The sequence below is a fragment of the Patiria miniata genome, unplaced genomic scaffold (genome assembly GCF_015706575.1).
Source record: "Patiria miniata isolate m_02_andy unplaced genomic scaffold, ASM1570657v1 HiC_scaffold_28, whole genome shotgun sequence".
Taxonomy (NCBI): domain Eukaryota; kingdom Metazoa; phylum Echinodermata; class Asteroidea; order Valvatida; family Asterinidae; genus Patiria; species Patiria miniata.
The window spans coordinates 7,887,203-7,914,335 of NW_024037067.1; the positions used below are offsets into that span (position 1 = coordinate 7,887,203).

Genomic DNA, 27,133 nt, shown 5'->3' on the forward strand with positions numbered 1-27,133 from the left:
TTTAGGCATTGGGATGAAGGTAGCCTAATTGCCTCTGCGTGGATGATTGCCTGTCTACACAACTATAGAGTAAACAATTCTAAACACTTTGTTGCTGTCAGTTTGTAAACATGTTTACATGCTAAATATTTTAGCATGAGATATAGCAAGAAAGTGTTTAGAATTGTTTTGAGCAAAATTTCCCATCAACCTGTGGTTTCCATCAACCATCGCCCTTCGCGAAATTCAGTCATGATAAGAGTTCAAGGAGTAAAATCGTTGTAGCGCCCTCTTCAAAATGCGCTTTTGCAAAATTTAAAAAGCGTACGTCGTGGTTCCATGGCAAGAAAAAAAGAAATAGCCCCCTCAATCGATGGAATGTTCGTACAAGAACACTGTGCTATCGGACTTCAGAGGAGACTGCATTGTCAGTGTCCATCATAGGTGCGGGTATTGTTAGTTGTAGGCTTGGCTGGCCAAGCATTCATCTCAACTATGCCAGCAGCAATCCACAGTTACGCACAACTGCAACAGATGGAATGGCCAGCATTGTAAAACTACTAGCACAATGCCGAGGAAAGTTCAAGGCGACAACGCGGAAGCAGTCCACCACCGTTGTGATGGGAAATCACACAAAACAGCCATTTTGGGGTATCACTATGGGCTTTTCACTGCACAGTCTGCAACAGTATGCTGGCTGTTGGCAATGAGCGCCTGAAATACCCAACGGTGTTCTGGCTGAAGTAGCATCGCATCGCTGGCACGGATCAATGGGTGGAAATAGTGTGATTTATATGACAGGTTTGACTCAAGAAGAGCACACAATACGCTACGTCTGTTACTGATGACAGGAGTTAGGATAATGCGTGTATGGTCCGTTTGGAATCAAGTAATCACCGTTGTCTGCCAAATTGAAAGTGGAGTACAAGCTGTTTAGGCCTGTGTCGTCATCGCTGTTACCATGTGAATACATTTGAAAGCTATCTTATAACACAAGGAATGAATTGGATATCGACAAGAAAGACATTTGTAGCAGGTTGTTATCTTCGAAATCATGTTTTGGTGAGGCTTTACAACCTGGAACCAAAGGGGTCATTTTTCGGATCGGACGTAGGGCCAAGCCTGACTCATTTTTCTCGCCCCTAGTCTCCGTGTGTTCTGCTATGCCACACTGTGCCAGCCCTACTCCACATGCCTTCGGCCCGGTGCTGGTGTGTTTCCTAGCAGTCATACTTGTTCTAAGTGCCCTTCCCCGATTCGCAAGCTGCTCTAGTAGCTCTACATCGGGCTGGCTGGCCTCCGACTTTCCGGACCCACGAGTGAACCCACCCGGAGATTGCGGGTTTACATCGGGCGAGTTTGCCTGGGTGACGCCCGCTGCCGACCCCGCTAACGCCACCAATTGGGTATGCGATCCGGACCGTGTACTGTCGCTTGACGAAGGTTTGTTACATAGACGTCTTGTTTAAACCCCATTTCAAATACAATTGTTGAAATGGGGACTCGGATTTTATGCTGATACACAGGTTGGGAAAAGGAATTCACCGTAAAAACCTACAGTTTTTTTCCCAATGAAACATAGTGCCTATGTTAAAGACATGTAATGCGCCTATCATTGTTTCCCCCACCCCTCCCCCCGGGCTGCTCCAGCCAAGACGTGGGGATTGTCACTTTTGAACTGACAAAATCCCCACCCCACTCGGACAAAATTTAAGTGACAAACCTCAAGGGCGGATCCAGAACACATTTTTTTTTGGGGGGGAGGCCAATTTTTTTTGGGTCCCCCCAAAAGTGGGTCCCAAAAATGACGGCGTGGGGTTCGGGGCCCGCTTAAGGGTCCCGAAAAAATGTTTGGCTTCTAGATGCTCTGTAGTGCGATCTGAGGCTATTTCTGACCAATTTAACCAAACCTTTTCGAGGAAAATATGGTGGTGTCCGCAGTGCCTGCCTTTATTGTGACGCCACTTTAAAAAAAAAGAAAGATTGGTTTCGTTTTTTTTTTTGGGGGGGGGGGGGGCATGGCCCCTGTTGGCCCCCGTGGATCAGCCCTTGACAAACCCTGACCATACCTCGACATACATACGTGGGGCGCACTAGTTTTGCCTTTCCATGTGGTATGGCAAAGGTAACAATGTTATTTGAGTGAGGGGGAGGGGGAAACATCTGATAGGAGCATAACGTTTTGTGAAACAAAACTTTGATGCGGTCTCTTTTGTCGAATTTACCGTATTCTGAGTAAATCACACCAAACTTTATTTTCTCACGCATTTGATGCTTTGTTGGGAAGCTGTGTTGTCATTTTCCGAAGTATTTTCTCTTCCTCCTGTTTCATTTCGCCCATCTAAAACCACTACTGTGCCTCGAACACAGCGAGCAATTATACGGCATTCTCACCAACGTCAATGCATGAGATCCCTCGTAGAAGATCCCCCATTAAAACTGGAAGGAAACCTATCTTCATAATTATTGTCCTTGTTCAGAAAAGCAGACCAATCCGGACACCTAACACTTTTTATCACAGAGGCCCCGATCAATGGTGACAGCATTGCGCTAGCTGTTGTTCCAATAATTCATCATGGGGCAGTAACTTTGTACAACAGCTAACACAATGTTTTCGCCATTGGAGGGGGCCTCCGTGAGTGCTCAGTGCATTCCAAAGAGTAAAAATTCACTCTATTCGAGTGACAACTTACTCCCGTGCACCGACTGAAACAAGGGGCCAGATGCGTTTTCACTCGAGTTGCTACTGGATTAGTTCTTAAAGCTAGTATTTAAAGCTAACGTTAGAGTGATTTCAACCCAAACTGTCTGTTCCCTGTAGTTTCACCTTTTGAAAATTAGTGAGATCCCTTACCCGGATTCGTTTGTTCTTCCAGGCGCGGATCCAGGGGACCAAAATTTGACACCAAAAAATAAAAAAAAATCAATTATAACACTTAAGTGCACCAGTAACAATGTACATGTACTGCATTAATATGTCCGCCCATCCGCAACAAACAGACGTAAAAAAAATCTGACTTGCCTGAAACTCCTGCGAAAAATTCCTGGATCCGCCCTTAAAAACGTCTTTTAGAAAATGCTAAAGCTAGTAAAAGATTTACAGAATGTTTTAGATAAATTGCGTTCCGAATGTTATGTGCATGGAATTCTCCTGTACTCCCCATGAATTACTTTTATAAATCACTTCTAATTCCATTCATCCAATTGTCTGAACTGACAGAAATAGGCCTATAATGTCATGCATACGAATTAAAAATATCATAAGAGCTTAAAAATCAATACATATCAATTCTTTCGACCTTGTTGTGCATGTTATTTGTTTTATCACTGAAACTACATTATGGGACCCTAGTATTATGATTAAAAATGTAAACACACTAATCAAAAGGTCTCAATATGTCCGATTTCAGTGGTGGCTTTTTTATCTTCGACTTGGACAAGACTGTGTTATATTTTGCAAAATTGTATTTATTCAGTATCATTTCATCATATAAAAATACATGGGCATGATAATCTGATTCATTATGTCCCCACAGCTATATAATTGTGCTGTCCCCTGAACTGAAATCCTCAATTATTCTGAAATTATTCCCAGCTATGCATCCTGCAGCAACAGAATTCTTGACTACGGCAACACTATGCCCACACAATGCATTCAGGCAGAGAGCGCACGCACGATAGAGCAATATGACAATATTGTTACCGGGGTACCATCCAAAAACATCAATACAGACGACCTTTGGACTAGCTGTTCCCAATACCCATCACGTACCACGCATTATATTGATGCTGTACACGTATATTTTGTTATTAAAAGAAAAATACCATACAAGACAACGAAGCCGGCATTTTTCTATATATATCTCCACTCCGTTCTCTGTTTGCATAATATATCATCTGGCATTTTTTCCATATTTGTATTGTATGCACGATTTTCTCCTATACAACGAGATTACTTATAAATCCTTATCTCAAACACTACTCCTTCCAGTCCTGGCCATCTCAATAATTGTCTTACCACTGCATAATTATAAGCAGGCTGATATATAAAGAACACAACTGGCATGCTTGGATATAAATTAATAATGTTATTATTCAGTATGCATCCTTACTAACTGGGTGGTTTATGTATAGTATACGGTCTATTGGCCGAGACTTATGTTTTATGGACTCGTTGATACTTGCATAGTCAGTACATTTACACGTCGTCACACAATGTGACTTCATTGAACCTACAATTAATTGATTCGCAACGTTTTAAACTCAGTATATATCGCAAAAGAGAGTAAGATTTTAATGCAAATTTTCACAACCATTAATACCATTACTTTGAAAAGATAAATGTGTGTAGTTTTGTGACCTTTACTGCATGTGAACCCAGTTATAATATAAAAATTAACGCACAAATAAATAATTTGCTTTCTAAATATATTACAATGAAATTTCACACCAGTTGTAAGAATTGACGAATTGTCCAAAATTTGACGAAACTGTACAAAGGATCTTTATATTAGAGTCACCCTTTGTGAATTTGTTTAAGTATAGAGTACCTAAACACTTATTTGTCCACAATCAGGAAGCCAGGTGATCGATATACGGCGAATAGTACCAGGTGAGAAACAGCCTAAATCCTGACACTTAGGAAAACCGACCTCCTACTTGACTTTTCTTCTAGACCCTATACACATCTCAAAGATATCTTTTCCTTGTTTGATGCTGGATCTGAAGCTTGTATACATGTGCGCATGCATCTTACCAAAGACGGGTTTAACACACATAATGAATTTTCAACTTTGATATCGTCCTAGCTGGAGTGGGGGTGGGGGGGGGGGGGGGGCAGGCGAAAACAATTATCTGCGAGACTCATGGTTTTCACGTAGGCGGGGCACTCGGGCAGAACGACACACAAAAATCAACAGAATCACAATTCATTTTCGAAAGTCACGCGCCCGCTGTGCTTTACGACTCGTAACGGCAGGGCCTAGTTACTGGTTGTAGATATATGTATATAATTTGGTGAGGATGTTTTATTTTGGCAAAGAAGATTGCTAGGCTGTCATGACTGTCTGGCACAAATATGAGACCGACCAGCTGGGACGAAAATTGCGCGTTGGACAAAAATACCAACTAGCCTAGTTGACTGAGGCCGCACAACAGTGCACATTGCGAGGTATTATTGTCTGGAGTATTGAGTTTCGAGCGGCGCAGTCTTCCTTGATGAATCGCTTCCTGAGGCAAGACCGACGGCTGTTGTCATTGTGGAGTGTTGAGAGGAGGATGAGCCTTGTTCGCGAGATGACCAATTTTATGTAGTGTTCATCAAATCCATTCTTTCATTCAAACATCAATCTGGCATGAATAGGCCAATGGTACATGGTAGGTGATGTGATCATGTTAAGAGGATGAGACTTTTAGGGTGATAATATGATGATACGAATGCAACAGGGATAGTGGTGGTACTGCTGAGAAGCGAAGAGGTGGTATTCATGGTAGTATGGTCCCCGACAAAAACGATTATGACTTCTGACAAATCGTAGGTCAGATAGGCGCCAAGGCATGTTCACCAAAAACTGCAGGATCCTGCTCGTTTCTGATAATGTCCCACGTTTTTCGAGTACTCTTTCGTTGACAGTCGGATATTTTCGTGTTAAGTCGGGTATTTCCAGGTGCTGTTTATTAATCAACAAAATATATGTCATGCTTGTTATCAGCCCTTAAAAATGAGTTCATATATTCAATACTTGCAGATACGAATTTCAATGCCAGGCGTTTTACAAGTGTCTTTATAATTATTGTAATATCCAGCCAGATGGCTGGGCTTTGGTGGGGCATGTTCTACGTTTTATAGTGAGACGGTTACCGGACCTACGATCTGTTATGAGATGTCAGGATCGTCTTGTCAGAGAATATAGTATTGCCAGAATGGCGGTCAGGGTAATGCTATTGGTAATGATGATGTAGGCTAGTATGGCGAGTGTTTTGGTACAGATGGTGACAGGTGAGATGACAATCGTTTTAAATTCAAGATGGTTGTCATTATACGATGAGAGTCGCAATCACATAATCACAGAGATGAAGACAATAATTACACAGGAACCGACCACGTGAAAATGTGAGAATGCATACTACTTTTTAGTTATTGTACCTGAACAAGCCTGATTCACTTGAGACTTTACCTCCAATACATTTGTAGCGCTATAAGGGACAGGCCTGGTTGTAATTAATCAGTTGCAACTCCTGGACACGAATGTTTAACATTCTTTTGTTTGTATTCACCCACCTACGTTCTTGCCACAAGACACGAAACAGTGTCAAGTCATGTTCGCGGAACATGGTCCAAATATTTGACATTGCGAGATGATTATCACCCAGAGGTGCTTTCTGCTTGTTACCTGTAGGCTTCCGTAGACGATTGTGTATAATTTTTCGGCTGTTCAGTGTGTGATATAATCTGTCTGGTGATCTCTCTTCGTCTGTCCACATACTGCACGTGGGCTCGTTCTGACGTAAACTTCGCAAAGAGGTGGAAAGTTCCCATAGTTTTTAATTTCATGTCTGTAATAACTACCAGTTTGTTGTTTATTGGCAGGATATAACAAGATAATTGTTTCATTTTTAGTTTCCGATAATTTATTTTTTTGAAAGTTAAGAAAGTCATTTCAAATAATTCTCAACGTGACCGTCTTTTGTCCTGTTACTGTAATTGGTGACACAATGAAAATATACATATCAAAGTTACCGGCCTATCCTTTTAAAGTCAGAGTAATCGAAGCATATTTTAGGGGCTTCGTTGTACATACACAATTTTTACTAAGACTGGCGAAATTTATACTGATGTTTTTTTTTCACCTCTGCAGCACTTTCACTGGCTAACTACCTGAACAGTCTTTCCCACCAGTCTCCCTGTGACTGCGAGGCGGTAGAGTGCCCCGGAAGTGACGTCACACCGACGGGCTATCTGATTGGTGTAGCACTAGTCGATCGCTTGAACATCGAAGGGTAAGGCATGAAGCAGTTGTAGCACAACCTCGTTCCCAGGGTGTCGAGCAGTACGCTCCCACCGCTAACTGCTCTCTCACGCTGGTATCGGATCATTTGCATATCCAAACATTTTGGATACGTATGCAAATGAGAAATAGTCTGCCCTCCCGTGCTTTACATCTGAGTTTGTTTTTGTATGTGATGTCTAGGTTGAAAACAGAATCAATTCGTTGCGGCGTGAGTCACGAAAACACAATTTTTTTTCTAAAGTTAAAATGTTATAATCTTATCCAGTCAATATGCAGTATCACATTTCATATTAATATGAGCAAATTGGAAAGGAAAAGATTATTTTTGAGAAGGCGTGGACGTAATAATTAATGATCGTGAAAACACGTAATGCACGTTGGAAATAACAACACCAAGTATACACGATATAATTCAATTTCTTGCCAATTGCGGTATCGATTCAGGATACAGGAAGCAAGTTCCCATCCCAGGGCTTACTATTGGAAACGAGATTAAAAATATAGCAAGCTCTGGGGACGAGGTTGGTTGTAGCCAGGTTCGGGTGACCTAAGAGGTCTGATGTATATCAGAAACCTTTCTGTTCGCTTTTTGAGTTAATTGGGTATTCTTGTGAAATTTTTCTACATTTTCGCCCTGAAGTCTATGCACAAAGTATTGAGTTGGGTATTAAGAGGGGGACTCGTTTACGTTTTGTCTAGATAAAAAAAGATAACGTAATACATTAGAAATTTAAATCTGTCGTGTAACGTCTGTTCCACTATAGTTTCTCCAAGAATAGGGAAAGGCACATCGGAATATCAGATATAGATCAAGCAATTCGGTGTTGCGTCTATTGGGTAGCTTTATGACATGACATATTGTTACTCTTCTTTTGTAGGGACTTTCTGTATAACGCACAGCTCTGAATTACTTCTGTATCCAAATGGTGGGTGAATGTCTTTGAAGCTGGTAGTAAATATACTATCCACATTTCAACATGCCATAAGTTTATCGACCCCTCGAAATTTGATTAATTTGAAGAGCATTTCTCCAGTGGTTCGCTCAAGTCGTTTTTTAATTTTTTTTTTAATAGATTTTTTCATTGGTGAACATGAAAATGCAAGACTACATAGATCAAAATAATGTATGGTTCAAATTAAAGACTGCATGTTTGTTTATTGCGTAGCTCAAAATCAATTTAAAAAAAAGTAATGTTGCCATTTATGTTTCTTTCCATGAATCAAATTGTATACTGATTAATCTCATTTTGGAGGCATGCTCACCCCCCGAATTGAACGTGACACACATCAGTTTAGGCATGGTATACCGGTAATAAGCATGTGATGTGTGAATTATCACGATATTCAACTGCTGTAAAATACGGGAATACTTATGGGCCCTCTTACAATTTTTCATGATACCATGGATTTACGTAATTTTCCATGTCTCCTCCCTCTAAATAGCAGTCTCAACATAATCAATAACAATTTCGGACTGTAATTTTCTTCACCGTTTTGGATGACCATTGGAATTTTCATTACGGTTGTGTTGATAAGGATGAACGGCATCCTATATTGCTGATTACAAAGACTGTTTGTCATTCCTTATAGATTGACATTAGATACAATTGCAGGTCAAAATACAAAAAACCTATTTCAGAAACGATTCCTAGTGTACAACTAACTCAATGAATTATTCGTTAATTTGAAATGAGGAAAACCGTATAAAACATAATGCAATGAATGTGAACTATCACCTGGAAAACACCTCGTACATTGACGTCAGAGGTTGAAGCTGATGGGTCCAAACCGTGTAAAGCTAATGCTCCCAGGCGATAATGACGACCTGAAATACCTACCCTCATCAAATATTCAGCATTTTCAACTCGGCACGAATCTGATCACTAGCGTCACGAGACCTAGGGGCGATGTGTCAAACCCCCCTCGGTAAAAAAGTCCAATGAAATCAAGGGGAACTTGTTGACGTGATGTCTATAACCGTGGGGGACTACGACGCGCCTTGCCCCGTGCGCTTCTGTGGCATTTCATGGTTAAAGTCAGGATCACGGGTAACATGGTGATTTTGGTATGATAAGTGCAGAGTCTGTGTAATTTGGGTTTTTTAAATTTTAACATAGTCGCATCATACAAGCCTCACAGAAGACCGACAAGAGTCACTTTTTATTGCCTGACCTACAAAGTTACAAAGCAGTAGACAGCTCGAACGAGGTCAGACTTGTATTCCAGTCGCCAAACATCGAGTCCGAGTCACCTGTCACGAGTCCGAGTCTCGAGTCATGCTGGTCGAGTCCAAGTCCAAGTTCGCAGGGTCGAGTCCGAGTCATTTGTCATCGTAACGCGAGTCCGAGTCCGAGTCACGGAAAATGGGACTCGAGTCGGATTCAGGTCCGAGTCACGAGTCGTACAAGTCTTAACGAGGTATAGGAATCTTATTGTATGTGCGAGATCATCTGAAGGGTTTACCAAAACCATTCCATAAGTGTGAAGTGGGAAGAGATGATGGAAAACCAGTAGATTTTGTCAGTCCCATTCTCCCGTACGCGGTAAGCAGCTCTTTTCTAGGTCCTGAATTATCTGCACATGGAGACAAACAGTGGATATGTATCCAAATGTATGCGATAAAACAACCTTGTTTACGAAAAGTGGCCAACCTTTAGAGCATGTGCTGTGCACCAGCGAGGGGTTGCCAGATCCTCCGTCTCTCCTGGGGCGGCATGTAAGTGCTATTTTCCCCGCCGGTGCAAGTGCCGATATTCCCCCTGGGCCTTGCCGTCGATGACGCGCCGGGGTGAGGTGCCACGCGTGTCTGCCACCATTACAGGGCAAAAAAAGTGTCTCCTGCGACGGGATATATTTCTCGACCGTCGCTGTCCGGCATCCATTGGCTCACACTTTCCGCTCCGATGCGGCCACAACCGATACCCTTAAGCCTTGCCACACTGAAGATAGTTTTGATCTTTAACGATCTCTTCTTGCTGTCTGTCATTAAAAAAAAGTTGATACCAAAAATATGGTTGCACCAATTCCTCCCTTTGTTTCCTGTCCGGGTCCATGCAGAGTACCGGAGGTTAGTTCCTTCGCTTTTTTGTGATTCGTAACTGCGTATGAAACCAGATTTGTGCCCAAATGTTGGGTTTGGAGTGTTGCCGTATTGAGCGAGCTGTTCGATTTCTTGGTGTAGCCCAATAGTGAAACTTTTTTAAGCCAAAGAAACATGTCGAGTTATTTTGCAAAAACACAGGGGCCTCGAACATTGCAGACACTGGACTAGCTTCACACACCTCTTTGCGAAATCGAGATCACATAGGCGGGTCACATAGGGCTTGGCAAGTTGTGCTCAAGTTTACATCGGTCAAACATCTGCAATTACGTCGGGAACCAGTGGTAAGACTACCAGAGAGTCAGCCCACCCCCACGCCGTCTCATAAATATATATTTTTTTGCATCTCAGTAAAGTCATTGACCGTAGTAATACGCATGCGTGAAACATATCACGTGAGCAACTAAATATGTCACCTGATTCCCACTAAGTTCCTGTTACTTATATTCCACGATGGCTTATATTCCACGATGGTCAGCGTGGTTTTGCTTTAGCGCGCTGCGTTAAATCGCTCGTCTGTATGCAGGAGGTTCCAGGTTGGAATCCTGGAGGGAATTTTATATTTTCATATTTTCCCCAAAAGTGAATTTTCTGACGTGAATTGTGTTTAATCAAGTCCTTGTGGTCGATACAATTTAGCCCCTTCTTCTCATTCTTGGCTCTGGAGGATTTAAAAACAAAAGGAAGTCTAATTAAGTCCGAGAGCTATTCTGTTACCAACTGACGCATGCGCATTATGGTCTCTGACTATACGTGGTTGCAGAAATAGTAATTGCCACGCGATCTGCACTTTCTCTTTAATAGTCCTATTAAAAATACAAACAGTTAATTTGATAATACCTCTATATATTTTTATTAAGGGCCTGGATGTTGATAATTACCCGAACCGAAGGCAAGGGTAATTATCAGTATCCAGACTCCAACCGGTCCTAAACAAAGTGTTTAATACCGGCCGAGCACATATATATATTCCCATTAATAAATACCTTTTCAGTCAAAACATCAAAACTTTTCGATTCAAAAGTCAAAAAAGTCAAAAATTATAAACTTCCAACGATTTTATTCAACATTTACTTAAACAACTCCTTATGGAGATTTGCTCGCGCGTCGCGCGTGCTGCGCGATGTAACGCAGAACGCAGCTGTACACCGTGTAGTGTGAATTTAGGACTATGAAAATACCCGCTCGCAGTATTGCGCATGCCTACGTGAGCACTGTTAACGTTCAACCAATAAAACGGTAACTAAAAGGCACCGGATTTCATAGGAGTCCAAATTTCGTGTGATATTAGAAAAGTGTTTAAGACCGGCCAGCCGGTCTTTATCAACCGTTTAAAACTGGCCACGTGACGGGCTCTCGACCAATCGGAATTGGTAAACTGTCTTGGGCATTTATGAATACAATTTTACGGAGGTCTTCACCTCTGTGGAAATCTGAATTCATTTATATTTAAGTGAGTAGTGTCTGCCGATAACGATAAAGCTACACTTTGATTACAGTGTGATAAAGCCACCTTTTGACTACAGTTTGGGAATCGAATGACTTTTAGACCCTGGAATAATATTGCAAAGGACCTTATGCGCTGCAGGTACCTCAGTGGGTGTTTTTTCTTAGTTAATTACAAGGAATGCACAACCATTTACTCATGCCTATTCCAGCGATACAAAAGTATTGCCCTCTTACTCCGCCTTAACGCATAAGGTCTATCGGTATTTACATAAAGCATTTCTCACTAAGCAGTAAGTAAAGAGGCAAGTTGTCCATCGTGTTGTATCGATGCAAGTGCACTATTTTGTTTCACCAGTCACGTCGTTTCGAGCATAAAGTTGCAGGTGCCTGTATACAGAATTTTCACGCGTTGGCGCGCTGCACGTAGACGCACGTGCGCCCTAACAACTCTCCAACCAAAAAGCGGTGTGCTCTGGCTTGCATAGAATGGTGTCGCCTTTTGCTGTCAGCATACGATAGCAACACTCTTTAATGCAGCGTGAGCTGTATACCAAACCCGCGAGGACGTTCTTAGGTTCTTAATGTAATATCCTTCGGCCCCGCTGCGTTCTCTCACATTGCCTTCACTTGGGTCCAAGGGTCGTAAATTCCACTGCTGATTGCAGTTATATTGCCGTTACCAAAATAAACTACAAACACTAAAATCTTTAACTTTTTAACAAGTTTTTGATAGCCTTTCATGTTATTAGTATGCAGCATGCATGAGTCTTAACTGGCTCAAAAGTACCGACTTGTTTATTGGTGATTATTTATTCATGTATGGGCCTGTTAAAAAATGTTCCAAGATATGCAAAGGTTGGTTTCTGTCGATGAATGGAAAATGCAGGATTTATGCTGAACTAAATTATTTATTTCCAGCCAAACAATTACATTTCAGCTATCTCAGTAAACGCATTATAAGGAAATGAATAGTATATGCTTCATGTTTAAGTCGAGACTGGTATCAATTATTTGCGTTGTCTTGCAAGACCCAAAAGGGCTTACATGCACACTATCTTAAATGGAAAATGCAGGATTTATGCTGAACTAAATTATTTATTTCCAGCCAAACAATTACATTTCAGCTATCTCAGTAAACGCATTATAAGGAAATGAATAGTATATGCTTCATGTTTAAGTCGAGACTGGTATCAATTATTTGCGTTGTCTTGCAAGACCCAAAAGGGCTTACATGCACACTATCTTAACTGCGTGTAGTCTCGCAATTGACAAAGAAATGCAGACCCATATGAGTTTTCCACATAAAGCTGACTCGTTGCCTTGGTGACTCCAGTACTTTTCGGGGAAAAAGAGAAAGAGGAATGATTAACTTTTTGTGTTTATTTGTTTATTTCAGGATGACGTTTGAGCCGCTCAACGTGAAAGCTGCCAATTTCGCCAAAGCGACGAGGGCGAAATGGTTCTCTGGTCTGGGCTGCGACGACAATGCACTGGTATTTTATTCCAGATTCTCCAATGAGGTATGTGTTTAATGTGCTGTGTTTTCCGAATTCTACAAATCGATAAGCAACTCATGGCGTGATATTACTGACAACAACCGACACAACAAAAATGTCGACTACCCGCATAGTTCCATCGTTTACTCGCATTTGAATTCACGTCGCGTTCACGTACCTGCAAAATGAACCTATACGGGTGGCGGTTAATGTTTGGTATCGAAATGAAATGTGTCCTTCGGCCAGTGGTACCGGTATCCTACCTAGTAATACCATGCATGCTGACATAATCCAATTTCCAAGGAAAAATGTGTTAACCCAACGGTTCATTAGGTGCACATGTAGGCCTACATCACTGATCTCATGTGGCGTGGTTATCATGATGTTGGACAAGAACGCGCAATAGGTTATTTTTATCATGCAATTCAAACACCTTCTTTCACACATTCATATTCGAACGGATATGCACGTCCTTTAAATTTGAAGTCAATGTAAGTGCCTAGTTCTATTAAAATTTCAATAAAATGGTAGCCTAACAACATTGATCGTTACCGTACTATTTACAAGTCAACACAGTCGTGTTGTTTGCTTTTCGAGAGGGCTTGAGAGCCCGTTTATTTATTTATTAATTTTTGAACAAATTCATAGTTTAATGGAAGACTGATTTCACTGGCTATGCTCACCTTTGTAAATTAGGCCTGAATAATATTCAATGGTTTTGTTTTCGATACCTTCTGTTACATATAATCTGAAGCATTTTATATATTTGGAAGTGCTCTGTCAGATCTGTCCAAATGGTAAAGTGCTTTACAATTTTGATGAACCTAATGTCGCCAATTCACGAATGCCCTTTTACTTGCATTTAAAAACCATTACGCAAGTCATAATGGCTGGCTAGTCACAAGTACGTGTCGCGTGCTATATAGGTTGAATAACACACTTGATGTTTTAATATTTAATGGCGAGGGGCCTCTAAGTCTGTGCATTTTGCATACAGCGAGGCCGACTGCACCGCCAGAATAGAACAAGTGCTCCTTTCCTGACAAATATTGAAACGGAGGGAGATGCATTCCGATGAATCATTGTTGACATTGTTTCGGCCAACTGCTGTTTATCAGCGCTGCGACTATTATGCGGGCCTGCAATTAATGACTGTAGCTCCGCGTCATTATTGCTCATGTAGGCCTACATACAAATGACATAAAGAGAATGTTGTACTGATGCACGAGTAGGCACATCTATAAAACCATTTTCATCCAGATGTTTGCTTTTACAATTGTTAAAATTTTGGAAATAAACAAATTTGGGAAACACGCAATAGATCCTTTGCACCGCGGCCAACTTGGAGGTGCGTGCTTTTGTTCAAGGGGGACACCCATGAGTATAGCCTCTTGTGCGTTCAATAATGACAGAACACACGTCCAATATTGCTGCTGAATGCCATCGATCTATGACCAACCCCGACATACATTCAACCCACTGAATATCTCGGTTGGGTTTTAGCGAGAGTGTCATTGAAGCCAGACATTGTAGCAGGATTCTACCCGCATATTCCTGGGGAAAAATATGGGCGATTGACTAAAATCATGACAAGAATAATTGTATGATGGCATACGTACAGCTAGCTGCAGACAGAGCCTGCAAAAGCTGCACTGAGTTGCATTTTGTTTTCGGTAAACCGTGTGAGCTGACGTGGCGGTCAGTCAGGGTACTAGACGACATGTCACTATACTCGGCTGTTAAGGTTGCAGACCAGTACATAAACTGCCATAGACCCAAATGATAAATGCCCCCCCCCCTTCAAAAATTCAGGAAAAATACTCCAAGGTATTCGAGACACACATAAAATTAAAGCTAATTTCATAATCTTTCATTTTCTTTTCAATTTTCGGGGGTTTACTGATGACTTTTAGGAGCAAAAGGCCATTCGAAGATGATTACCCCTTAAATGGTCCTGAAGCCCATTGCCATTTTGAAAAACGCCGCCTACACTCCATTGCAAAATAGAACGCTTTCAGGGCTCCAATGTCATCAACACATGCACAGAACTACAAGCTCATAGTCCTGTGCACGGCTTCCACCCATATTTTTACAAACCCTCAAGTTCATAACCCATAATATGCTCAAATAACGAAGAATTTGAGGGAATGCAAATCGTGATTTGGCCGGCGTGGGTGATTTTGGACCGATTTACTGGCCTGCAACCTTAAAGGTGTACTGTCCGTTAATAACAACTTTTACAAAATTTATTTCTAGCCGGGGAATAAAAGATCGATTGCATTGAGCAGCCGGTGTGTTTTAAAGAGGTGGATATCCCTGTTGAACAAAGTACACCTCAAATGTGATTGCAGTGCAACAATAATTGTTAAGACTAATGACTCCTATATATAGCAATATCAGTTCAGAACCAATCCGAAGAATTAAACCACGTAACATTTTGACTGTTGAGTTGATAACCCCATCCATAGCCAAACTTTTTAATGCTCAGTAAACTTATATGCAGAAACAGCGCATGATAAATTGGTACCATCATTATAAGCTAATTTGTTGGGCCACGTATAACTTTATGTTATTCCAGAAGTCATAGTTAATACTCAATGAAGTTCATCTTTAATGGGCTCAGACCAAGGGACGTCTAGTGTCTATCGTCAAGATATTCCAGATTTTAAGACTTAAACCTCGGATGTCTCACTTAAATTTTGACACAATGGTTTGACGAAAAGGTCAATGGGTTGAAAAAGATATTTTACGGAGGAGATACACTATCAGTCAAGGATTTCAAGATGTCCTTTCCGGCGTTTCTAAGTGGATCTATAAATAATCTTCAAAACATATCAGGGTTCGGTTTTATGTCAAGATTAGGGCTGTTCGTAAACACGTTTTTTAATATTTCTATTCTGTCTATACTTAATGGCTCGGTTACGGTGAGTTGATACAGAAGGGGCATAAAGGAAGTCGAGGTTATCTGCCTGCTGTGCACCGACAAAAGTCGAGTGTGAAAAGTTCAGCTGTATAAAACCCTCGAGGTTTGTGACTAGCATGTTGGCCTTTCTCATTATATCTCATTCACTTCACGGCTGGGCAGTTTATTGCCAGACGGTGAAACCAACAAGAAAGAGCCTGTCCTTGATTAGCAAACAACAAGCCGATAAAATTCCACCGGTTATTTTTCCCATTCTAATAACAAAAGCTTTTACACCGTAAATTGATGACGGCGAGCAGCGTTCGGCATTGGGTGTAGTATTTAGCCTAGAGAATAGAGAGGTTCACTTTTTTTTCTGTCAGTCGGAATTTTTTCCCCATACTCATTATAAAACTGCCTCTCGTAATTATAAACTGCAGTTGCGTGTTTTCTAATCGTTATGTATTCCTTATTTATTTATGTGCTGTGTCGTTTTTCAATAGGCCATATTATTGAGCGAATAAGGGTGCCATTTTCAAGGTAACAATTGTAAAAAAAAACAACCCCGATTCATAACAGCAGTTTAGTACCTTTACTTAAATCTAAAATTTAAACTTTACAAAGATGTACCTTTCAACTGTATTCAGTCATTACCCTTGGATCCACGTGTGTTTATACCCCCAACATGGCGACGTTGAGCACCCTCATCATGATGTTCGAGAATAAGGCCAATAGTGTCGAGTTTAGTTGTATAATATAATTATCGTTTCCATTTTGTTTTCACCTCTTAGTTGAGGAAGTTGAGTTTATAAACTGAGCTTGTTACCTCCGCCAAGGAGGTTATGTTTTCATCGGCGTTTGTTGGTTGGTTGGTTTGTCTGTTAACAAGATAACTCAAAAGGTTATGGACGGATTTGCATGAAATTGTTTTTAGGGACGGTCCTTGGTAAAAGTACAAATCGATTAGATTTTGGAGGTGATCCGGATCTGGGTCTGGATCCAAGATATTTTTAAAGGATTCTTCACCATTTATGCGGGTATTTCTTTTGGGTGTAGGCCTACTGACAATTTGGCGGGGAGTTGTTTAGTCTTGGCGGAGGTTTGTGCTCTCTGAGTGCTTTCTATTTTAGTTTTCTGGTCCTTGCACAGCTGTATGTGTATTTGTTTTTGCGCTTTGCGTTAAACGTGAAGAGGTAGTGACGTTATTGGTATCATTATGAAATATTATAGGACAATACTTCGGATTTTCCTTATTGAGTCTGTTCTATATTTCGAGTCATCGTTGTAAATTATTTGTTAACCAACTAACGACCCTTGGAAAAAGTAAAGAAAATACAAAAGGGCACTGTTTGGGTCATGGTTATGATCTTCATGGCGCACCTTGTGCTGAGTCTCTTAACCTACTGCCCTGCATGTGGAGGGCGTATACGGTACAGAGCAAAATATAGAGTGTATCTTTCATGCGAGCATGATCTCTCTTATAGCGATTTACTAGTATCAAGGATACGGTACGAGATCGTAACATCTGAAGTATGTATCATAAATTATTCATGTAACGACTCCACAGCAACCAGACGACATCGGGTGAATATTCATAGTGATTTTAAGACCGGATGAAAATGTCAGAAATTAAGCCGTAAGTCTCCAGTCCGATCGAGCAATCTTTGGTTGTTTTGATTCGGCGCGTAATAATGTATTGATATTATATTCCAAGTGCATGTATACTGTATCTATTGGTTGGAGCTCACTGTCAGTTTGTGTTTGAAAATCTTCTGCGCTGCCTGTGTGGGTCAATATTGGATGGGAACTGTGATATCTTCCTTAAATTTCTTTCTACATCGGTATTGCATGATGCAAGCTTTGTGAATAAAGCCCCATATTCTGCATGAAAAAAATGATGTAGACTTTGAGGAAGGGCCATACATTTTTATAAGGAGTATAGCTTGGTGTTCAGAGCTCAAGCACCGATTAGTCATAAACAAGGAAATACTGAAAACCTCCCTCCACTTCAAGATCACATTTTTGATGTCTTCACATCGTAGACACGGAATCCGGAAGTTTCATGCTAAAACTTCATTACGCTCCCACTAATTTATAGGTCTGCCTCTCAATTATTGCTTGCAGCATGCGCCTGGGCCTTGAGTCACTATTGATTAAATCAACCAACTGTCTTGTTTTCATTTCTCGATCAGCTGTACATATCCATCGGGGAGACGGTGGAGGGGGTGGTTTCCGACCTGGAATTGGCCAGTCTGTACCGCCTGGGGGAGCAGTATTTGACGGTGGATGACTCCTCCTCGTCGTCGCAGCGCGGGGCGGGTGATGAGGGCCAGACGACCCCTAGCAGCTCGGCCGTGACCCACGATGGCTTGGTGGCTGTGGTCAGCAATCTCAACGAGGCCATCCTGAACGGACCCAGCATCAGCTCAGATATCATCTTCGCCTTCTCCATCCCCTTGTTACTGCTAGTCGTGCTGACCGTCATGTGCCTGGTCTCAAATATTTGCTGTGCTCAAGACATATCGGTGCCAGAGCCATCAGTGAGTCGGAGGAGTAGAACTGAGGTGGATGCCAAGTCCGAGAATGAGGAGGATGCCAAGTCCGAGAATGAGGAGGACGCCAAGTCCGAGAATGAGGAGGAGACGAGCAGGTGATAAGGACGGGAGAGATGCTCAACTACCCGATCGGCAAGACAATGGATTTGTGAACCTCTGTTTGTTAAGGCAACATTTGAGCAGTGTAGAATGGCCAAGAAGATTTTTGATATAAATCAGGAAGCCTTTGGAGGCCATTGGCGTTGCTGTTCCCCTTTGAAACCGTTTCCATGACAACAAATGTGTCTTCGGCAAAAGTGATTAACTTAATTCGGCCAAATCTGTCGGCCTTGAGTCGCAAATTCAATGTTCCCAGTGTGTCACTGTGGTACCCATGCGCAGTCACTGCTCAGTCATCGTGTATCGCCTTCGAACATGTCTCAATACTCAGTAATTATAAATGGCATCTTTTGATATTCAAACAGAAAGCAGGTGTTTTCCATAATTTATGCCTTTCCTGAACTCAAAGGTTGTTCACTTTATAATTGGAAATTCCAACGCTGAACTGACTGGCATGTATTGAATTTTGGGCATTTGATTGTGCAATTAATTAAAAAGATGCACGTCAACTTTAAACAGTTTGAAATTGGTAAAGAAATTGTTATTAAAAGATCCTTTCCAAAGTTTCTAGCTGTGAAGTTGCACTCTTCCGAAATTAAACACTGTACATGGCTTCTTTACGGGATCTCACTTTGTCACTTCTATACACTATAAATGCATTAAACCACACGGCACACTTTGCATTTGATATAATTATTGTATGTGTCAATTTCAATTACTTGGCGCCAATCCAGTAATACATCACCCAACTGTTTCGTGACATTTTCATATAATTATTGAGCCTCATACTCTCGCAGCCGTAAAGCTAGATACACATATCTCGTTACCTACATTATTGTATTTATTCCGAAGTGTTATACTTGTATATGCAAATGTAATATTTTTTGGAGAAAGGTTTATAATGGGCATATTTTTATACATTATTTTGTAGGGTATACTTCAGATAAACATACGATCATTATGTGAGCCCGCGAAAACAGTTCGCCGACGTCATGCCTGCATGGATAACTTTTTTACATTTGGTTTTCACAGTGAAGTGTTTGCGTTGTAAAAATAATAGCATATCATTACTTTGGCTTGCTTGTACATATTATATAGCTTGTAAATATTATTTTAGCCAAATATGTCTTGTTAATGTGTTATAATGGTGATATATTTTGTTACTCGTCGATTCACCTTTTTCAAATTGAGATCTCGTGCACCACATTATTAAACACTGCTACGTTTGATATTGCTTTAATTGTCTTGTGTTTTCGACGTTAGTCATAAAAATGCAGTTTATGTGTTATATTACATGCAGGTTGTTGAGCGTCTTAGCATTAAGTTAGAATAATGAAATATGCAACTTATACTTTGTACATTTAGAAGTGTCGATTATTTTTTGTTCATGTTATTTGAAAAAGTCATCTTATAGGTTTCCCATTAACCTTTTGAAACTCTCATAAAACAACAACAGAGATCGCCCATATTAAAAAGTCAGAGTTGCGTCAGATATATAATATTCGTGGAAACAGACTTCTCCATTTGGCATTGCCAACTAAATTTTGATATAATCTGCATCATTGTTAAATTTTGGAGTGAATGAACCACCATATCCTGTCTCAGTTACATAGCTTTTACGAAGTTTTCTTCCAATATTTCCAATATATCCAAGTTATTTCTTTTGCTTTTGATTGTACTTAGTGAAATCTGATTTCTTAAATACATTTTACTGACCTAACTTTCTGTAATTATCTGAAATCAATTGCGAGGATGAGGTTGGTAGACCACGTGACCAGTTAACTTTATGGTTTTGAGCGATCGATTGGTGGGGTAAAATGAACATAATGCATGCAAACTCATGGAACAGCCGTGTAAATAATATTATGCCCGAAATTGCATACACTGGCCAAATCACGAATTTTATACGGTCAGTTATTTTCTTTTAATAGAGAGATTTGTGGCCCCTACACTTCAGGGGTGGTAAAATTGAAGTGTCCCAAATGCAAACCGGTCTTTGAATTTTTTTCTGAGAAATTGGGGATGAAATCGGACCCGAACGTCGCTCTATTTTGCGATATAGTGCAGGGATCATTTTTCAAAATGGCGATAGTCTTTAGGAATGCATTTTGGGTGTGATAATCTTTTTGGAGGGAAACTTGAAAGTGGATACATTAATTTGGAGTAAGTGTCTTGCTTACCTGATAGAGGTAATAGAGCTAGTAGTGAGTATTTCCCCCAATTTTTAGTGGTTGGGGTATTTACCATCAATTACTCGTCTGCACCTACAAGAAACCGAGATATACCACTGCCATTTTTTAATCTCATGGGGATCCTTTTATTCCTCGGGGAAGGACCACTCATCATTGTGTAAGGCAGTTTAGCGGACTTTTTTTGGCCGGAAAACGTTAGTCTTGATTGGCAGAAACAGCTACGGTATACACAAATACTTCTCTGGGTTAAACAATACCAGAAAGTTGAACTTCTTTTTATATGACACAATTTTCCTTTGAATGTGTACGTCATGTTGTCATACTACAACAGACCAACGATATTGTCAACCTCATGGGATAATCTGTCTGTTCACAGAATGGAATTTTTTTTAGAAAGTATTTGTCGAATTTCCATATTTTCTACAACCATCTGTTCCTTTTCACTTCTTCTCGATAATTACATTTTGTCAAGCCAAAGGATAATTAGTGATAACTAATTTCTTTAACCGCCTCGGAACGTGCCTTGGAATGTTCGTTTCATCTTAATCAAATGGAAAATCGGCCTTTTCAAAATGTATTTATTTATTGTCTCTCATGTTACGTTCAAAATCATAGCTAATAATAATGTGTTTATAAATGTCTTTGCATGCTGTTCTAACTTTGTAGGATTTGCATCAGTGCAACTGCAATGTAGTAAAATATTCATGGATAGTTGGTAAGGACCTGCATCATTGCCACTTACAATTTAACATAGAAACACCACGATCTCGTCATTAAATTATCATTTTTTTCAGTGCATCTCATTATTGCCCCTATCCTGGCTTGTATAGTCTGGTACCTGGGACCCATGCATGTAGCGCCCTTTTTTTAAGCCAAAAATAATGTACATTCTATAGCCGGTTGTGGCAACAATCTTGACGTTGACATTGGGTCCCAGAGACAAAAAACGTCTGGTTTCGAAGCATAATGTTCGATTGCATTACGTCAGCTGAGTTGCCACGGTAACCATCTCCCCGGCAACGAGGCCCGATTGATGATCACGGCCATGGTAATAATGCCATGTGGGCAATATATCTCTATGGCGGGACTGTCTTGTGAACATTATGGAAAATGCCAAGAGCTGTGCCTGCAGTGGAGCCAGGCCGCTTAAACTCGTGCGCATCACCTTCATTTTACGTATGTTGTAATGATCCCAGATGTAAATAAAGTCTCATAATATAAGCACATTATTGAACGGCCAAGTTCCATCCACGTCACAAAGCAAACAAGATGCAATTGGATTTACCATGTAGATACTTCACCGTTGCTTAGCGATGTGGACATAGACATCCATAGACATCCAACCAGAATGATCAAATGTCTGATATTTTTCATAATGTGATTTGTATCGAATGTCTTTTGAATGAACAGTCCAGATTTTCAGAATGATACTCCTAATTAGTTTCCTTTTAAAAGAAAGATTTATTAACCATATTGTGTTATTAATGTCTAGAGGACCGTAAATTTGCAGGACCATATATACAGTTTTGTTGATAAGTTTTAAAGATCCCTTATACACCCTTATAATCCTGAATAACGCGGACGTGACTGGTCTATTCAAGCACTGTACAAAATGTGAATATATATACCTTATTGACAACAATGACGAACAAAGATGGTTATTGTAGTCAGACGTAATAATGATTTCTATGACTGTTGTTAATTCAGTTCAAAAGCCCTATTTTGGCTGCTTTAATTTTGCGAAGTGGTGGAATGATTTTCCTGTTATATTTTGATGTTTTATCATAGTTTTCATTATACAATGAATATTCTGATCTCAGTATATGCACATTAATATTTAATTGCTTCGGGGAAAAAAGGAACATTATACATTGCAATTTTGTAATAAAAGGATCAAGTGTCGTACTAATATTGTTTCATTAAGTTGTCGTTTGAAAGTCCGTCTTGCAACTTTGTGGGGTGCTAATGGGAGCCACGCCCCCTCTCCTTGCCCAGCGGCCTCTTTTCGAATTAACAACACTTGGTCCGCCACTTACCCCCCCCCCCCCCGTCTCTGAAAATGTGGTTTTCGGTCAGCTTTTTCTCAGTAAAATGATTCCTGATTCGAAATTTAAAGTAAATTTACAAAATGACAGTGTGTATCGCGCACGCCCTCGGAAATTTAGCGTGACGCACTATATGCACAGCTGGTTGTCCTCACGATAGCTGAGCCACGTACTATACTATGTAACAACAGTCAGCATGTTATTACCACTGATCTCTATATAAAGACTGGATAGCGGATATGCATACAACATTCACACAGTAGACTTTGCATATTGACCAATTCGCCCCCGGTTTCACGAAGATGGCCACGTATATACGAACGTTCTACGCGTAAATACGCGCGAGTTTGTATCAACAGTTGACGCGCATTTTGGTCACGTACACATATTATGATGTTCTACAAGGAACACATTTCCGTAGTGATTATTATTTCAAAAACGCCGAAAAAGTGATTTGCGGCATTATAAAAGTAACCACTACGTTAGAAAAATTGTAGTAAACCTTGGTCAGTTGGTCAGTGGTGGTGGCCAAAATATAAGTCAAGTGAGCTGCGACGTTACAAAAGAAATCATGCTGTCTATAAAGACGGCAACTTGTCCTTTGTAGATCACCAGCCGGTCTCACCAATATGGCGTCAAATTCGTACATTGTGCGGCTCTTTATTAGCTATCCAGTCTTTATATAGAGATCAGTGGTTATTACAGGGAAAGCGCTTGATATTTCACGGCAATGTTTTTTTAGGGGGCGTGACCTGGGAGGGGGGCGGGGGCAGTGTTTCAAACAGGGTGTCTCCAATGGCGTTTCTGTAACAAATGCTCCCAAATCTGAAGGGGCCGATAGACCGTCATCCGATCACAGCAATTTCGAAAGAAAGGGGGGGGGGGGGGGGATTTGGGGTTGGATGGAGCTGGAAGTCAATGAACTCCCGTTGGGGGCGCCCTACAGCAACGCAGCCGCAAACAGAGTGCTTGTTTTCAGACCAAGTATCGAAGTCAGAGATTTGTTTCTCCCAATTTCTTGATCGAATATGGGTTATCCATCCTTCCTCATGCCGTACAAGTGGTTTGGGGACATTTTTCAATACCTCGCTTCTTTAAAGGTTGCAGACCAGTAAATCGGTCCGAAATTGCCTACGCCGGCCAAATCACGATTTGCATGCCCTCAAATTCTTCGGTATTTTACCCATGAACTTGAGGGTTTGTACAAAATATGGGTGGAAGCCGTGCAGAGGACTGCGAGCTGGTATTTCTGTGAAATGTGGATGATGATTAGGCCCTAAAATGGCTCTATTTTGCACTGGAGCGTAGGCGTCCATTTTCAAAATGGCGATGGGCTTCAGGACTGCTTTGAGGGGTGATCATCTTTGGATGGAATTTTCCCCCAAAAGTCATTGGTTTACCCCCCAGAAAATTGAGCAGAAAAGGAAAGATGATGAAATAAGCTTTAATTTGATGAACACCTCAGAGAGTTGTGAGTATTTTTCCTGAATTTCTGAAGTGGGGGCATTTATCATTGGGGTCTATGGAAACTTATTTACTGGTCTGCAACCTGTAGAGCTTCACAGAATCTTGTGAAGGAAGTGGAGGTGGCATTCTGGGTAACTTATCATAACTTATTATAAAGAAATCTAGCTGCAGCTGTTTAAGACCAAAGTTAGCTAATGCGCGCAAATGCTATCCGAAAACTCTCGTAGAAATGCATACATTCCATACCGGATGTGATTTCTTTTTCATTGCGGACCATGTGGACAAATTAGAGCGTCGCATGATATGCAATTTGACCCTTCGTGATTTCGAAACGGAGCCTGAGCAAGTGACGACTTATAAAACAGATACATTTTAAAGGTTTCCTTACATTATTACGCTTTTCAACGAAAAATAAGCATTTATGAATGAGAATAAAAGAGTATTGACTCGGTCTTAACGGCCGTTAAAACAATGCAGGGTCGTGGCCATTATGACTTGCATGTCACAGGTCACGCAAAATCTATCCAATCAGAGCTTATTTTTCCATCAGCCCTCCCAAGCGTCCTGTTTGCAGGTCTGGAGGGGGGGGGGGGGTACGAGCAAAGGGTCCTAGCTTGCTCTAGGGATTCACCCCTGTATGAGATTCCCATAGACCCCTTGCTAAATGAACATACTTCAAATTTAATCAGAACTCTCAAAGGTATTTCAGCTGCACAGAAAAATGATGATCAACATGTCATCTATCATTTTCTTTTCATTTTTTTGGTGGGTTGACCATTGACTTTTCGAGAAATTCTCATCCAAAGAAGACCACCCCTATTTTCCCAAAGCGGAAAAGTAGCCATCTTGAAAAACGATTCATCCACTACATGGAAAAAATAGCGCCACTTTTGAGCCCAATTGCGTCCAAAATGCTCAGAATTGGATGCCCAAGTTTGGGCCAGAGTTTCAATGCCGTATTCAATTCCCAATTGAATGGCTCTCAGGACTCTTTCATACAGAATATTTTGAGGGTATAACTTTTATTCATGAGCTCGGCGGATGGGTTTAGGCCTATTTACAAGTGGGGAGCCGTAGGCTATCAGCCAATTACAGCAATTGCGAGTTGAAAAGGGGGGGGGGCATTTTGAGCTTCAAAGTAGCTGAAACTCAATGTATTGTCGTTGGGGGCGCTCTACAGCTAGCAGGCGCAAAAAATACACTTTTTGCGGGCCTATAATCGACCTCAGATAATTTTTTATTTCAATTTTTTGATGGAATATGAATAACCAATACTACCTTTTTTCCCTTAAAGTGGTTTGGGGGGCATTTCAAACCTTCGGGCCTATTAAAGGGTGCACACCTGCAAATAGGCCTAAACTCATCCGCCGAGCTCATGAATAAACGTTATACCCTCAAAATATTCTGTATTAAAGAGATATGGCAATGAACCTCTGGCCCGGACTTGGGTTCGAATTTGGTTCGAAAGTGGCACTATTTTGCCAGGTTGTGGATGGATCGTTTTTCAAGATGGCTACTTTTTCGCTTTGGGGAAAATAGGGGTCGTCTTCTTTGGGTGAGAATTTCTCAAAAAGTTAAAGGTCAACCCACCAAAAAATGAAAAGTAAATGAAAGATGACATGTTGGTCATCATTTTTCTGTGCAGCTTAAATACCTGTGACAGTTCTGAGTATTTTTAAAAGAATTTTGAAGTATGGGCATTTAGCACTAGTGTCTATGGGAATTTTAATACAAGGTTGCATCCTTAGGCTCAGACTATGCACAGCCTCAATGGGTCTTATTCTTGTGAGCGAATGAGGGCGCTACAACAACACAGTTTGGGGTATAAACATGTTTACATATTTATTTTGTAAGACTTGCTTCAAGAAACAGGATTGTTTCTAGTGTTTGTATCTACCCAGAAAACAGTTTTGTCAGCACATCCGTTCGCCCAGAACATTGTCTAGGGTGCAAAACGAATTACAATGCAAAATGAAACACAATCAGCCTACCAGTTAGTCGGTTAGTTGGTCCTCGCATCGGTCAGTCAATCTGTTTGATTATTACTTGCTGGTTCCCATGCATCCCACATGAATCCACGCCCCTCTTACCATCAATAAGAAGAAGATGGAGGCTAAGGTAGTAGCTCACAACAGGTTTTGGTGGATTTCACTTTAATAGGGGTGGGGTGCCATTCCGGATACTGCACTAAGCTAGAATATATCAGAAAGATGGGGAAACTCACAGCAGCAGCGAGAGGGCGGCCTTGCTACACTTATTTTTAGGGCATCTAACAAGCGAGTCCCGTCTCTCCCCTTCCTTCCCCTCCCCATCCAGCTTCTCTTCCTGGCCAACTGCATTTCGATGCGGTCACCTAAAGAGTCAATTGAAACCTCTCACGCTTACAGTTATTGCACAGGAGGCCAGCGAGCAGAAATCCAGACTGATTCACCAAGGTTAGTAGGATGCTGCGGATGGACCGAGCGAGTGAATCGTCCCCATGCCCCGCCCATGTGACTCGCAGAAGGAACGTTGAAATTGAACTGCACATTGTAACATCCATCTAATTCTGACCTCTTGGTGATCAATCTCAGCCCAAGCTTTCTCAACGTCGGTTTCTGCTCCGATAAAGTTTGTGCCTCTGTCCGATCACTAACTCCGCAATATGGTGTTTCACGTCAGATCTTCTGGTGGGGCCTCCTTCCTTCAGCATTCCATCTTTGTCCAGAAATGGATCCAAACGATGGGGACGGGCTAGCCTTCTTAATGCGACGTCTGGTTTGTCTATCAGATTTATCTTCATTCTTCAAAGATTCAAGAACAGAGATCTCACCAACAAGAGACTCCTTTCATGGGCGTC

At 41.0% G+C, this 27,133-nt stretch overlaps 1 protein-coding gene across 1 annotated transcript; it reads left to right on the plus strand.

The window, feature by feature from the left end:
- Positions 1 to 378: 378 nt before the first annotated feature.
- LOC119734832 lies at positions 379 to 22,691 on the plus strand. The gene is made up of 4 exons (XM_038208410.1): positions 379 to 1,422; positions 6,837 to 6,978; positions 12,935 to 13,058; positions 18,129 to 22,691. Exons 1-4 carry the CDS (start codon positions 1,143 to 1,145, stop codon positions 18,588 to 18,590), a joined length of 1,008 nt encoding a protein of 335 aa, XP_038064338.1. The 5' UTR covers positions 379 to 1,142; the 3' UTR covers positions 18,591 to 22,691.
- The last annotated feature ends 4,442 nt before the right edge of the window (positions 22,692 to 27,133 follow it).

Coding starts and splice junctions, on each gene's coding strand:
- LOC119734832 (XM_038208410.1), top strand. CDS start 1,143: ATGCCACACTGTGCCAGCCCTACTCCACATGCCTTCGGCCCGGTGCTG. Junction 1,423..6,836: donor TGTACTGTCGCTTGACGAAG/GTTTGTTACATA, acceptor TCACCTCTGCAG/CACTTTCACTGGCTAACTAC. Junction 6,979..12,934: donor GATCGCTTGAACATCGAAGG/GTAAGGCATGAA, acceptor TGTTTATTTCAG/GATGACGTTTGAGCCGCTCA.